Below are 14,572 nucleotides of genomic sequence, written 5' to 3' on the forward strand. Positions count from 1 at the left end.
GGTGCTTTTGCCATTGTAGATGCTAAGAGTGATAAACGCCCGATCCCCAATATCATGTGCGTGACGCAAATTACGTTAATGGTGCAACTTTGTGTGTTTCAGTAATTTATTTGCATTATTTGTATTAAATTATTTTAACATGATAAGGATTTTGTATTAACTGCATATATATTAGGGCTGTCAACATGTTAACGCATTTGATTGATACAAAATCATTATCGCGTTATTAAATTACCGAAACACAATAATGTGTGTGTGTGTGTGTATATATATATATATATATATATATATATATAGATACCTACATTCACACACACACAACACTATATTATATATATATATATATATATATATATATATATATATATATATATATATATATATATATATACACACACACACACACACACAACAATATATATATATATATACACACAACTATATATATATATATATATATATATATATATATATATATGAGTCTTGTCCAGTTCAGGTAAGGTCTCTGGGGTCAGTGTAGCTAACAGCTGGGCTCATCCAGGTCTTCATCACTCCAATCAGGCGGTGCATCAGTGCCAAAGTACCGATCCCCAAAGTTCCCTACAGATACAAGGGACAGACACAGTATTTTTTATTTACTTTTCAGTTTTCATTAAATGTTAGGGCTCTAGAATGTGTTAAATACGTTCTTCTAAAATACAATAGTAGTAGTACTTTTAAATGGAAACCGTAAGTAAATGTTAAACATAAGCATTACAACCATGTATGACTACATATATACTTTTTCTGAGTAGCTAACAAGATGTTAGCAATAAACAATGCTTTAGAGACAATTAGCAATATTCTGATTAATAAATCCTCCGGTGTAGAAATGAAGTTCATGAAAAATGATTTCAAGACCACTTTACACAGGTTAATAATAAATTGCTTATACCATATGGATCGCAATATCTATGGCCAAAGATTTTTAGACACCTGACTATCGCAACCAAATGTCCCAGAGATGCTGCATCAATTTAACCACAGCTGCTTACCTATGCCAGGAATAATGTGGAAAAGGTCATTGACCTTTTTGTCAACAGCAGTGGTGATTATTTTGACCTGAGGAAAGGCATAGGCTACTGAGTGGACCCCCATCTCAGCCATCAGCAGAGAGACTAACAGAATTTTATCCTCCTGTACGTCATGGTCCTATGCACACAAACACAATGCAGTGCTGATGAATTCTCAAAATTGAATAGTGAGAAAATGTTGATTATTTATTTATTTATTTTATTCTTTATTTAAATTGAAAGTGTGCCTTGGATCACCTTGGGGGAGGTATTAAAATAGCTTTATGCAAGGAGACATTTATTTAACATTTATGGAAGGAATCACAGGTATTAGTGCCTTATGAGACAAAACATGTCATCAAGATGGCTGTTCTTTTTTTTTTTTTGTCTTATTATTACTAAAAGTAAAAAATGAATGTATGGAGAGGTATTGTTTTATTCATATATAATAATTACAAATATACTGGAGTATTTCTCACTATATCAAAATAAGGATGTTAGGTCAGCATATAGACAAGTAAATAAAACATTTTAAAAAATGCTACAGAATTTATGTTAAATTAAGAGAAATTGTGTTTATGTACGTGTGTATGACTGCATGCTCGTCCTCACCAATAGGACTCGTACTGCCATCATGGCTGCAGCACCAGTGGACACAGTACAGTCCATAAGGATCACATGGTCCTCACTTATATCTTTGGGCAGACGCAAGTAATGCAACTACGAATACATGCAATAGAAATGGCATTGTTCAGCTGCAGCTTAAAATATCATTAAAACCAAAAAATTTAAACCAGTTATGGCATCTTGTTATACTTTAGCCTTAAAAATCTCCTATAAAATGTAGTGATAAAATGTATTTATGGGATCAATTTCAAGTGTTTAAGTGCTAAATCACTTGTACTATTTTCTAATATTGGATGGCAGCAACTGGAATGATACCTCAGGTTCTCCTGTGTCCTGATTTGTCTGTATTAGAATCTTGCCAATACGGACATCTTTGCAAACAGCTCTAAGTGCAGGCTCCATGGTTTCTCCAGCCCGGAGGATGGATACCCCTGTGACCTGCGCAACCAGAAATACAAATAAAATAGACAGACAATCTGACCCCAAACAAGAAAATGTGACTCACCTTTGAGCTCTGCCAAATCTATATTTCTTACTAACCCTCTTCCCTTGAAAGGTCCTTCCTTCATAATCCTGACCTTGGGGAGTATGAACAACATGAACCTGGTGACGAGTAAGATTGACCTACAATTTACTATACTGAATTTACGAAGTGACAAATTGTATATACACATTATTTTGTTTCAAGGAAATTCTTTTTAGCACCTGTTGTACTGTAACAAAGAATAATCAACATTAAAAGGAATGACGGCAAAAAAACTGCTTTATTTATAACACAATGTTAAAAATACCTTGAAAAGTGTGAAAAGCAAAAGAGCAAAACAGGACACAGAAGACATGCTGAGCTTTTACAGAGATGCTTAACGTTAAAGGTTCTCTTGTGACATTGTGTGGTGGAGCATTATCAAGGCATATGCTGCCTTATGCTACTTTTGTTTTTTTTCCACTGCGGTGGACATGTAACCTTAGTTTCCATACACAAGACCCCTCCTCAAAAACAAACCCATGCATAAAGAACACTGAAGAAACATATTACTTTTTTTTTTTTTCTCCATTACAGATTTTCTGACCTGAGATGGAAGGAAGGAGAGTGCTCTCTCAATGAGGAGTCTCATCAGCCTTTTAGAGTAGAAGATGAATTCGTCTCTGCTTGTCTCTTTATTCCTATAACACATTAATTATAATCACAGTACATTTGCTGAAACCCAAGCCTGTGAGGATATTCTAGGTGAGTGGAATAATGTGACTTAATCAGTGAATTTAATAATATGCAAAGTACTTTAACTTCAGACAGGAACTACAGAAAAAGGAGTTCATTTGACTTAAGGAAACCTATATTTTTATGCAAGCTTTGAACACAAAAAGTAGATGCAACAAGCATTAGGGTTAGGGTTCAGATAGAGACCCATTATGGAATGGTTTTAACACTGATTTTTCCAGTAAGTTTTAACATACTATCTTTACACACAAGAAGCCTGAGAAATGCAGCTTGAAATAATGACCCTAATAATGTGTTCATCTATTTGAGTACAAATCACATCCAATTAGCAATTTATTTATATTTATTCCTACTATTTTAACTTATTTTATTTATGAATTTTTATTCACACAAGGAGAAAGAATTTTAATCCTGTTTTGAACTCAATTGCACTGTCATTATTCTTAATTCTTATACATATAGCTGAAGTTACACTTAAATTAACTTGTGTTTTTCCTCATGCACTAAATCAAATCACATTATCTGAAAACAGACAACACAATCACTGATTAATCAACTTATTGCATCACTATTGAGTAATGAAGAAAGACAAACAGCTCATTCCTAGATCTATCATGAATCTATTAAAAAATTCTGCATTGATGCACAAAACATCACAGTCATACATTTACATTAGATTATACGTAGACATGCCTAAATTCAGTAGTACCTAACATATTTCATAAAATACAAAATACTATAGGTTAGGGCAGTCAAATTCCTTTAGAAATAGCAATCAAAATCCTATGCAACTGAAAGGTATTCTTTTATCATCATGTTGTCACATCAAATCCTGATGATGCCACAGCCATACATGGCCAGGTGCGAAAAATATTCTGCTATCTGGGTGGGACAGAGAAGTACTTTTGTTCCTGACAATCTGAGCAAGACTAATAAATGAGGTCTGTGGACACACATATGTTGAGTTGGTGGTAGTGAAAGGGGAGAACTAATTCGGTGTTAACTGACAAATTACATATCCAAACATTCATTACATTATTCAGTAATTTATAACACAGCACAAAGTGAACATAGTGTTACGTTAACATTAGCACTTTCCTGTGCATCACATGAAAATCAGTTTTATCTGTACAACAGGGCATTATCAAATTTTCATCATACAATTATTGAATTGTATTATAACACAAAGTTATTGTACTGTTAGTTGTCTATCACAGTATACTGGAGAATTAAATAATGAATATGACTTTCAGCTTTAATTTAGATTATTTAGGTAATTCCTACAGTGTAGGAATTACCTTTTTATGGGCCCGAAGTAATTGGAAACTATTAAAATTGTGATTGCCTTTCAATTAACCCTTGTGTGGGGCTTGGGTCAAACCCCCCCAAACAAACCTTGCAAATGCATTTTTTTAAGCTGTATTTCATAATATTTTATTTGTTTGTCATGCTTCTATTGTTCATCACCTATAGTTGATAAAAAAAAAAATTAAAACATTGTGTAATTTTGTGGCATAAATGTAGAAATCTAGAACATTATTTGGGACTGAGATATAAAGACGATATTTACTTTACAAAAATATAGAAATTCAGCATGTGAGAGTTACACTTATTTTATAGTTATGTTAGTTAAGTTAATCACCTTGTGAAAAATTCTTGGCCTATAAAATATTTAGTAATCTTCTGTTAAACCCTCTGTTTTTACCTTGATTAAGTCCTCTCTTGATAGCTGATATCTCTAAAGAGTTTCTTTTGATATTTCAGTCTAATGATGGCATACTTGCACTTCTGAAATAACACACATTGTGACCATGGAACAGCTGAGCAGCCAACTGTCCAATTACATCTGGTCCCTGCTGTGATTCCTGCACTGTTCATTGGATTTTTATGTAAATATACACTAATTAAAACAAGGCCTGCACTTCTTATTCATATTTTCATATTCATAATTTAATTTCAACTCCAATATATTTTTGTACACAAATAAAATAACAATAACTTTGACCGTCCAAATATTTCTGGACCTGCATATATATAATTGATGTATTTTATTAAACTGTTATCATATTCATTTATTCTGTTGCTTTATATATGCTAAGTAAACAGTAACCATCTTAATAGTGGCAATGGATAACTCTAATCCCACTGTGGCATATCAAATTAAAATGTGGGTCACAAATGCCATTAACAGGGCTGAAGGTTTGTAGGTATGTTTAGCTGTGTCTGACCTGATAATGGTGTGCATACCGCGGACCTGCGGTGTGCTCTCCAAAACACAGAGAGTTTGGGGTAGGGGCTGAGCTTGATGGGCAGAAGCCAGTGCCGCCCTGTTACCATGGCCACCAAGAGAAACAGGAAGTGGTCAGTGGAACGTCACACTCAAACTGGGCCACCAAGAAATGCAAATACACATGGGCATTTCTACACACACATCTCTCTCCCTCTCAAAAAAAACACACACAAACACAAGTCATGTTAACAAAAATAATTTAGAGCATTACTGGGCAGTTAGTTGCTTGTAGGGCAAAAGTACAAATGAAGCAGCAAATACAGTCAGTTAAGAACAGTCACTAACATTGGCACATTGGCAGAACAGGGGCTCTTACCACAAACTACCTGACAAATGTTCCTGAGCATCAATAGTTATTGAAATGCCCTGCCATCAGTTAAGTATTATCAGCTGTATATATGATCAGGCATAACATTATGACCACTGAGAGGTGCCGTGAATAACACTCATCATCTCCTCATCATGGCACCAGTTTGCAAGTGAATGTTTTGTCCTCAACAAGGGCCAAATTATGATGGCTAGACGACTGGATCAGAGGATCTCCAAAACTGCAGTTCTTGTGGGGTGTTCCCGGTTTGCAGTGGTCAGTATCTATCAAAAGTGGTCCAAGGAAGGAACAGTGGTGAACCAGCGACAGGGTCATGGGCGGCCAAGGCATATTGATACATGTGGGGTGCGAAGCCTGGCCCATGTGGTCCAATCCAACAGGCTAATGCGTCGTGCCACATAGCAAAAATGGTTCAGGAATGGTTTGATGAGCACAACAACGAGTTTGAGTTGTTGACTTGGCCTCCAAATTCCCCAGATCTCAATCCAATCGAGCATCTGTGGGATGTGCTGGACAAACAAGTTCAATCAATGGAGGCCCAAACTCGCAACTTACAGGACTTAAAGGACCTGCTGCTAACATCTTAGTGCCAGATAACACAGCACACCTTCAGAGACCTAGTGGAGTCCAAGCTTCAATGGGTCAGGGCTGTTTTGGCAGCAAAAGGGGGACCACCACAATATTAGACAGGTGGTCATAATGTTATGTCTGATCGGTATGTATCTCACCACTGATTAATTATATGTTCCAAGTTAGTCAGTCAAACAGTGCATATTGCATTTTGTCAGAGCAAAATGATAAGTCATAAAAAGCTTATATAAATCACACACTTAAATAAAATGTTAGATGAATTCAGGTATATTGGGACAGAAAGTCTCATCAGGGACTTGTTTATTTTCTAAACTTTTTTTGTTTAAACAAATGTGAACATCTTACCATCACACCCACATCATCACAATGTGCTTCTTGAATATTCCATGCCAAAAGCAAGGAAAGTCATATAGAGGTAGCCCCCTCTTTGTTGCTATAGCAGCCTCCACTTTTCAGGGAAGGTTTTCCACTAGATTCTCGTATGTCGGAATATACACTGGACCACAATTCAGCTCAATATGACTTATGGATCCTGAATTTGGTATGCAAATACCTGCAACCAATCATGAGTTTGAAGCTTGAATAAATTAGGCCCCACCTTAGATGAATTGACTGGCATATGATGGCTATATTGTTTACAAATGTCAACTTCTTTTTGATAATTATTGAGTGTAATACATGCTAAGTAGTTAACACCATACTTGTGAAGACAGGCCAGGACAGGGTTGGCAAAGTAAGTTTTACATATTATCATAAATTGCGTGGACAAAGTTAAATGGTCCAAAATGACCCCAGTGGTCAATTTTTGCAAGAATGTATCGGTCATAACCTAAAACTACCATTCAGGATTTGTGACATAAGCTCAATGTTAAAACAGCAAAATGGCTGCTGGCTTAAATATGATTGGCTAAGTAAAATTAATCAGGTCATCATCAATAATTCACTTTTGAAAATCCAGTTTCACATTCTTCCAAAAAAACTGACATCACTTTTAGCAGATTGGGCTACAAGCCTAGAACAAGTACACAACTTTTTATATGCTATGTAAATTCTTTCTTTCAAATCTTAAATTGAAGCGAAAACTACAAACTACAACATCCAAAAGGCAAAGTTCTTGATTCTGTGTTTTCAGCCACAGAATCAGCATAATGAAGAAGAGTTATGGTACACCTTATTTTACAAGATATAATTCTGTAAATGTGCAAACACATGTAGAGCCCCCTTGTGGCCAATATGCTTTTAAATTTAAAAGTTGGTCATAAAAGAAACCTACCTTTCAAGCCTTGTTGATCTTTCAAGCTCACAGTTAAGCCTTTTCCAAAGCTGACCGGTCAATGGCCACCATGCTTTTTGAATAACTGGGCCATCATCATATCTCTTATGGATTAATGCATAGATGAAGTATATCAAAATTCATACTCACTCGCACTTTTGGTTCTGGAGAAACAGTTATCTGACCTTAGCTACACCCCCTATGTATGACCACACCCCAGAATTTGCTCCTAACCTCAGTGCTCTCTGTAGACCAACTGAGTTCTTCTGCACCAATCTTAAGCACACAATTTCTTTATTGACCTTCAATTGTGCAAAGGGTGATGCTGAAACAGATTTGGGCTAGGCCTCTTTAATTCTAGGGAAATCCTAACTGCAAAATGCAAGTCATTTCAGACAACCGTGTGCTTCCAACATTGCGACAACTATTTGGGGAAGACCCACAAATCGAAGTGATGCTCAGATGTCCACATACATCATGTAGTGTATGTTACTTAGCCCTTTCAGTGGAAGAACCTAATAGAAATAATATTAATTAATTTGTGCGATATCAAATAAGAAGGTATTTGTAAGCATTAAAGAGGAAGGTGATCCCTAAAATCATGGAGTAGGAAAAATACCATACCCTTAGCTTTTTTTTCCATAAGGTTATGCTATTGTCATGAATAATTTATTCACATATTCATGACTCATATGTACTACTGTAACAACATTTTACATTTACAGTATTTGCCAGATGCCCTTATCCAGTGACTTACATTTATCTAATTTTTATACAATGGAGGCCCAGAGGCAGTAGCTTGCTCGACCTAGGATTCAAATTCACAACTTTCCAAAAAGTAGTCCAATATAATTAGATTATTACTGAAAGTGACTCAATTCATAACGCTATAGCAAGTCACCAAAATATTACTTTGACAAAAGTATAAGCCATGCATCATCAGATCATGAAAAACTATATATCTTTATATGTATGTAGTCATTACATTGTAGATTTTTTATAGCAATAATATAGAAACTCAATGTGTCCCAGAATATCTGAATTCATCCTGCTGTATGCCATATGCAACTATTTAAGATATCACGCATCCAGTTATATACAACTTGCAACATTTGACTTGACCATATCAAAATCACACTTCTGGCTGCAGATATGCTCTCACTATAATAATTTAAAGCAAGTGATGATAAATAAAAATGACATGCAAATCTCACATATCCCAGCGGAGTTTCCTCTATTGATGGAGAACAAACAAACAAAACAAAAACAGAAATGACAACAAGTAGAGAGGGAAAAGATAGACATCACATTATTCAAAAGGTGATAAAGTGATGAAAGAAATTTGGGAGAGGAGTCAGAAGTGTGACTTGTGTGCATTGCACTTGATCAACAAGATCTGGAAGGCACTAATTAGACACAATTTTCACCGATTTTCAACACCTTTTGTATGTTTTTTTGTTGTAAGCTCTGTGCTGGGTGTGATTGTGAAAATCTGTGTACAGTCTCTGCTGGTACTGTCACTCTCTAACTCTGAATGTCACTGGCAATGGAGTGCAGCAACGCAAATGTCTGATACATCCTGTGGCATACAAAATACAAGCTGTACTTCCTGTCTGTCTCTCTGTATGCTTGCCCAATGGAAAAACACAAATCTTTGTAGTAGATACTGGAAACATTTCTGTGGGCAAGCTCTTCAACTACAGGTAAAGACAAGCGAGACTAAACTGAAGCGAGAGACAGTCACAGTAAGACAAAGGTTGGGAGGGGTCAAGCGTAGGCAGACAGTTGTTTATTTTAGACACAGAACGGTAAGCGAGTGTCTCTTTCAAAACAGTTATGCATAGAAAGAGACTAATGTCTCCACTGAACTTGCTTCTGACTGCTGCACACCTTGGTCTTAACAATGAAAATTCTGTTAGGGAACTGTTACATTCTTGTGCATTTTGACTTGAGTGATTTACTCTGGAAAAAGATGACAAGGATGTATTAATCAAAATATAGTACATATAAACAAACAGCACCCTCTCTTGGTTTAATGTTATGGGTGCAGCATTCTCAGAAGTAAGTGAGTAGATACAAATTGCGAATTAATGTGCACAGAGGTTTTCCCCTTGATGCTGGTCTGAAGCCAGTTTTGTTAATGGTTAAAACACATTTTATGCTTTAGACTTTAGATTAATTTGAGTTCTTGCAAATAAATAACTCATTTGTATACCTCATACCTATGAAACTCTATCCAATTAGTCAATAATAGCTTACTAAAATCTTAATTATACTTGCATCTTTAAAATAGCAGATATAGACCAAAATAAATAAACAAAATAGAATAAACAATACAGACCCCCTAGGCAACTGCTTAAATTCAAAAACTAATACATAATCCTTGTACTATCTGAGAATTACTGAAATCAAACCAGTGGATCCGCTACCCTAACCCTAGACATACCTTCATGTTACAATAAAAATATGAAAGTAATTGTACATAAATATCTTTTGAGAAGCATATATAACAATTACTTTTGCATATTGGTGTTTTTAAACGGATGAGCTGATTTCAGAACAGCACTATTGGGGAACCTTTGCCTGCTGAGGCACGTGCTCTAAGAATGAAGTTTGGTGCTACTCTACCTGACACTGAGCTCACGCTGCATCCCCGCCGGGGGGAGGAGGTGTACACGGAGGGATAGAGAGATGGGGGAGATCAGAGGGAGGGAGAGAAAGAGAACAGGTCGGGTGCAGTGAACAGGCAAAGCCAACAAAGTGTCAAAAAATAAATAAATAAATCCCACTACACATCCTATTAATTACTATTAAAACCATGCAACTTACAGCTTACTTTTTTGTTAGTGCTATCAGACTCCAAATGCATTTAGTTCATGTAACTTCACTTTTGAACAAATGCAAATAAACTGCTTTCTGATAGTTGCATTACTGTCTGATAAAATCTGTTTTGTCCTACAGCTTCACCAAAAATATGTAAACTTAATAATGCACTACAATGAGTATATTCGCTAACTGTACTTACAGTCGAAACCCCCCTCCCCCCGAAAGTATTGGTACAGTAAGGCCAATTTTACTGTTTTTGCTGTACACTGAAGACATTTGGCTTTGAGATCAAAACGTGAATGTTACATGATAAATCAAAATTTCATCTCTATACGTGTTAAATAATTTACAACATGCCATCTTTTGTTTGAACCCACCCATTTTTCAAGTGAACAAAAATATTGGAACATGACTACTGACAGGTGTTTCTTGTTGCCCGTGTACCCTATTTGATTGATTAAATAATTAATAGCTCAGAATGTCGACTCTCTTTCAGAGCCCTGGGTTTTTCATGTGAAGACATGTGAAGCATTTGTAGACCAGAGAACTGTCTATGGAGAAAATCAAATCATAATGTAGCTGATAAAAGAGGGTAAATCAATTGTTGCCATTTCACGACATAAACATTAAGCATAACCAATACAACAAATTTTTAATGTCCAGAAAAAGAAAAAAAAAATAAATAAATAACACTGCTGTTCTAGCAACAAGGAAATGTTATACAAGGAAGGTTATACAAGTAAAACAGCAGCAGTTATAGCTGTAACAGTGTTACAGCTGTAAAGATAACAATAGTTGTGACATCATTACAGGCAGGGGTGAAGGTATCACAAACCACCATCTGAAGAAGATTTTGAGAGCAGATATATAGAGGAGATTTCACAAGAAGGAAACAACTAATAAGCATTAAGAATCAGAATTGGCAGACCTTCATCCAGCTGATGCGTTCCACCTCCTGAAGAGGAGACTAAATGGACAAACCCCCCAGAACAAACTACAACTGAAAGTAGCTATGGCACAAGCACTGACAAGTATCACAATAAAAAAAAAAATACAACATGGTTCGTGATGTCAGTTAGTTGTACGTTTTTGTAAGCAAGGGTTATTCAACCAAATATTAAGATTTTGTTTACTTAAATCTGCCTGTTCCAATACTTTTTCCTACATAAAGAACTGTGGCTTATCTTGTAGCAGACTGGAAATGAAAGCTGCATATTCATCTTTAGATTCCAAATGTCTTCAGAATACTACAAAAAGAATTGGTCTTGTTCCAATACAAATACCTTCAGAGGGGTCTGTATACAATAAGAATTACTACTGTGGGTTTTGCAGTCAGCAGATTTATACTTCTGCTCAGCTGTTATGCACAGACACGCATATGGGTGTGTCATACCTGCACATAACGTGCACTAAAGGGCAGTGTCACATGAACTACGCCAGAATTTACAGAAAGGGAAAGCATTCTGTTTTTACTGTAGAAATAACAAATAAACACTGATATGGAATTTGTTCTGTAATGTTCTTGCTGGCTTCTTATTCTTTGGGCCAAAAAACAAATAAAGTTTTTGATTACTTCTCCTACAAATTTTGTCTGTAATCATGACGTAATTTGGATAACAGCATTAATTTTCTAATTCAGATGATAGCATTCTGAAACCAACATGAGCAACACTTGTTTCTCTCTGTCTTTTTTTTTTTTTTTTTAATTCTTTTTAATATATTTGTTTTGTGAGAAGACAATGTCCATGTGCCATGATACCCATAAAGCCATTCTCTCTACCAAGATACGTTACATTCACATACACTTTTTTTGTTTCCAACATATTGGGCACAGAATGAAAATTAGATTCAAGATGTCAGGAAATGAAAAGGTACGAAATGTAGAGGCAAAACTATTAATTTATTAATTTATTATGCAAAACTATTAATTTATTTAGTTTAATCATTTTAAACCAAATACTATAGGCTAGCAAATTAGTGCAGTGAGTAGCAGTCATCTCACAGGTTTCAGTTACTGTCTGGGAAAGGGCTCTTATAAATTATAAATAAAGAAAAAAAGATTCAGATGTAATGGAATTTTAAGGGCATCTTAGTCCAGCCACAGAACTATAAATGTGATTTTAAAAGATAAAATTATTTAACAAAAATTAACAAAAAACTGACTAGATTACTATCTAACTGATGGCATTTTGTCTTACCTCTTCCAGCTGACTGTGCACATGCTGAACAATCAGATCAATAGCCACCATGTTTCCACCCCCTAAGAAGAAAAAAATGCACATAATCAGTGTGTATGTAATTTATTGGTGTGTTTACTTTTTTTTTTTTTATTCAAAGGGATCTACATAATCCAAGTTATGTGCAGTGTTAATTTTGTTGACAAATAATTGTAACTATTTTAATTTATATAATTTTGTAACTAAATAATAACTAATGCAGCTAATAAAACTATGTCAAAATCTATTGACATTTTCATCAACAAATAAAAACAAGTTGCCAGAGACAAGATCCAATCAGAACTAATTTAGTCTATGAAAGGTTGGGGAAAAAGCGGGGCAAGTTGGGAGCCTGTTATTGCACTAATGGCATTGATTCAAGATTCATGATTCAAGATTCAAAGAACTTTATTAATCCCAGGGGGAAATTCCTTTGCCATGTGTATTCAGTTTTATTAAGAATGTCATATTCAATTTGTTGTGAACTCTTATTCTGGGAGAGCAAGTCTGCAGGTCATGGTTTATTTTTGTTATTGCAATGTTGTTTTTTGATAAAGCGGCTAAATAAAGAATTTTGTGAAAATGTGAAAAGTGTCTGTGTATTGTACTTTAAAACCTCAATACCAGGTTAATAGATGTCTCATTTCATCTAAGTGAAAATTATAACTTCAGAAGTTTAAGGGAAACTTTAAAAAATGCAATCCCCTTAACACTTTAGATTTTAATCGTCAACTTAAATCTTAATTAACACTAGCTATGTGACAAGTTCTAAATGTTATGAAAGTAAAGTGTGCAGAATGCCAGCTAGGTTTCACTGATGTAGCTTTTCTTACTTTTTCATTCAATTGAGATCTAAATTGACATTTTAACTTACATTTTGATGTAATTTCTACAAATATGTAGGGTGATAAAGCTTGAGCACTCACCTCGTGGCACAACAATATCTGCTAGTCTCATGGTCGGCTCTATATATTGTTCAAAGGCAGGCTTTACAAATTTGTTGTACTGTTTTATGACTCCTTCAATGTCTCTGCCTCGCTCAGTAATGTCCCTCCTAAGCCTCCGTACCAGCCGTATGTCAGAATCGGTATCCACAAATATTTTCATGTCCAACAACTGGAAAATAAAAAATGCACAGTACTATTAAGCATTTACAGTGATGGTGTTTTGGCATTTGCTCAACCAACCATGAACATACAATGCACTGGATTTGAACTATAAGGGCAAAAATATGTGGACAGCCGATCAAACACAGCCGTTGAACCTGCTGTTTGAACCTCCCAATCTTTATGGTTAATAAAGTTAATAAAAATAATAATCTTTTCACTTTTAGGAGGGCTTTCCACTAGATTTTTAGAACAAATTGTGCCCATTCAGTCACAAATGCTATAGTGAGACATGTCACATGGTGTAGCTCTTGTGGTTTTGTTTTATATTTTTGAGCATTTGTTCGACCTAGCACTGAATGTGCTCAGACCCCCAATCCTGGGAAAAATGGCAACTGTCATGGTGGATCTCCATTTATAATCAATATATGTAGAATTGTGAATTTCACATTGATTGAAGATAGACTTTTTACCCTTCCCAGATTGATGAGAGACAACAATTTGTTGGCATGATGTAGACACACCAACACACTGCAAAACCCAAACTTGCCCAAAAATATTCTCCTTTAATAGATGTAGTCAAACTTTACATGATTAACCAGACTGGCAATTAATATCGCAATGATTGTTGGTTGGTTTACTTCTTGGGGAAAAGAAATGCCTGCATATTGAAATTTGTTGGGATTTTAGTTTTTACACCTGTGTACTTTTTATTTTGAATTTTACTCATTTCAAAATGAGTGTCAAGGCTTTTAGTAACCAAAAAATTTACAGGCTTAAGTGATTACAGACCAGTCACTATCACCTATAATCACAAATGCCCTTCAAGGTCCCTTCAAGTCAAAAAAAGAGCTTATGGGTATGTATAAAATTCAATTATAGTTATAGAAATATAATTATGTATCTCCCTTTTTTCATCTATCAGCAGTGTCACAATAAGCCGTATATGATTCTGTACAGATATATTGCATTCTGTTGAACTGCACTGTACTGTACTCATTGGTTGGATATGCTGTCATGCCAAAAACATTTCATTGTACACAC

The 14,572-nt window shown here is 35.2% G+C and overlaps 1 protein-coding gene and 1 long non-coding RNA gene across 5 annotated transcripts in view; one reads left to right on the top strand and one right to left on the bottom strand.

The window, feature by feature from the left end:
* Nucleotides 1–424: 424 nt before the first annotated feature.
* uckl1b (uridine-cytidine kinase 1-like 1b) overlaps nucleotides 425–14,572 on the bottom strand; it is a 34,122-nt gene continuing 19,974 nt past the window's right edge. Inside the window, exons 6-15 of one of the 4 annotated variants that reach the window (XM_058409463.1) lie at nucleotides 13,349–13,538; nucleotides 12,405–12,466; nucleotides 8,595–8,614; nucleotides 5,127–5,225; nucleotides 2,750–2,843; nucleotides 2,220–2,282; nucleotides 1,995–2,117; nucleotides 1,665–1,772; nucleotides 1,035–1,191; nucleotides 427–600 (exon numbers count right to left, since the gene is read on the bottom strand). In XM_058409463.1, the coding sequence (XP_058265446.1) occupies nucleotides 521–600; nucleotides 1,035–1,191; nucleotides 1,665–1,772; nucleotides 1,995–2,117; nucleotides 2,220–2,282; nucleotides 2,750–2,843; nucleotides 5,127–5,225; nucleotides 8,595–8,614; nucleotides 12,405–12,466; nucleotides 13,349–13,538 (996 nt within the window). In that variant the 3' untranslated portion in view covers nucleotides 427–520. Of the gene's footprint in view, nucleotides 601–1,034; nucleotides 1,192–1,664; nucleotides 1,773–1,994; nucleotides 2,118–2,219; nucleotides 2,283–2,749; nucleotides 2,844–5,126; nucleotides 5,226–8,594; nucleotides 8,615–10,008; nucleotides 10,026–12,404; nucleotides 12,467–13,348; nucleotides 13,539–14,572 lie in introns of all 4 variants that reach the window. The other 3 variants (XM_058409464.1, XM_058409465.1, XM_058409466.1) reach the window with 3 other exon arrangements.
* Nucleotides 2,769–8,712, top strand: LOC131365703 (uncharacterized). Its single transcript, XR_009206731.1, has 2 exons — nucleotides 2,769–2,907; nucleotides 4,663–8,712. It is a non-coding gene; the product is annotated as an uncharacterized LOC131365703 (long non-coding RNA).

This window comes from Hemibagrus wyckioides, linkage group LG15 (genome assembly GCF_019097595.1).
Source record: "Hemibagrus wyckioides isolate EC202008001 linkage group LG15, SWU_Hwy_1.0, whole genome shotgun sequence".
NCBI classification, from domain to species: Eukaryota; Metazoa; Chordata; class Actinopteri; order Siluriformes; family Bagridae; genus Hemibagrus; species Hemibagrus wyckioides.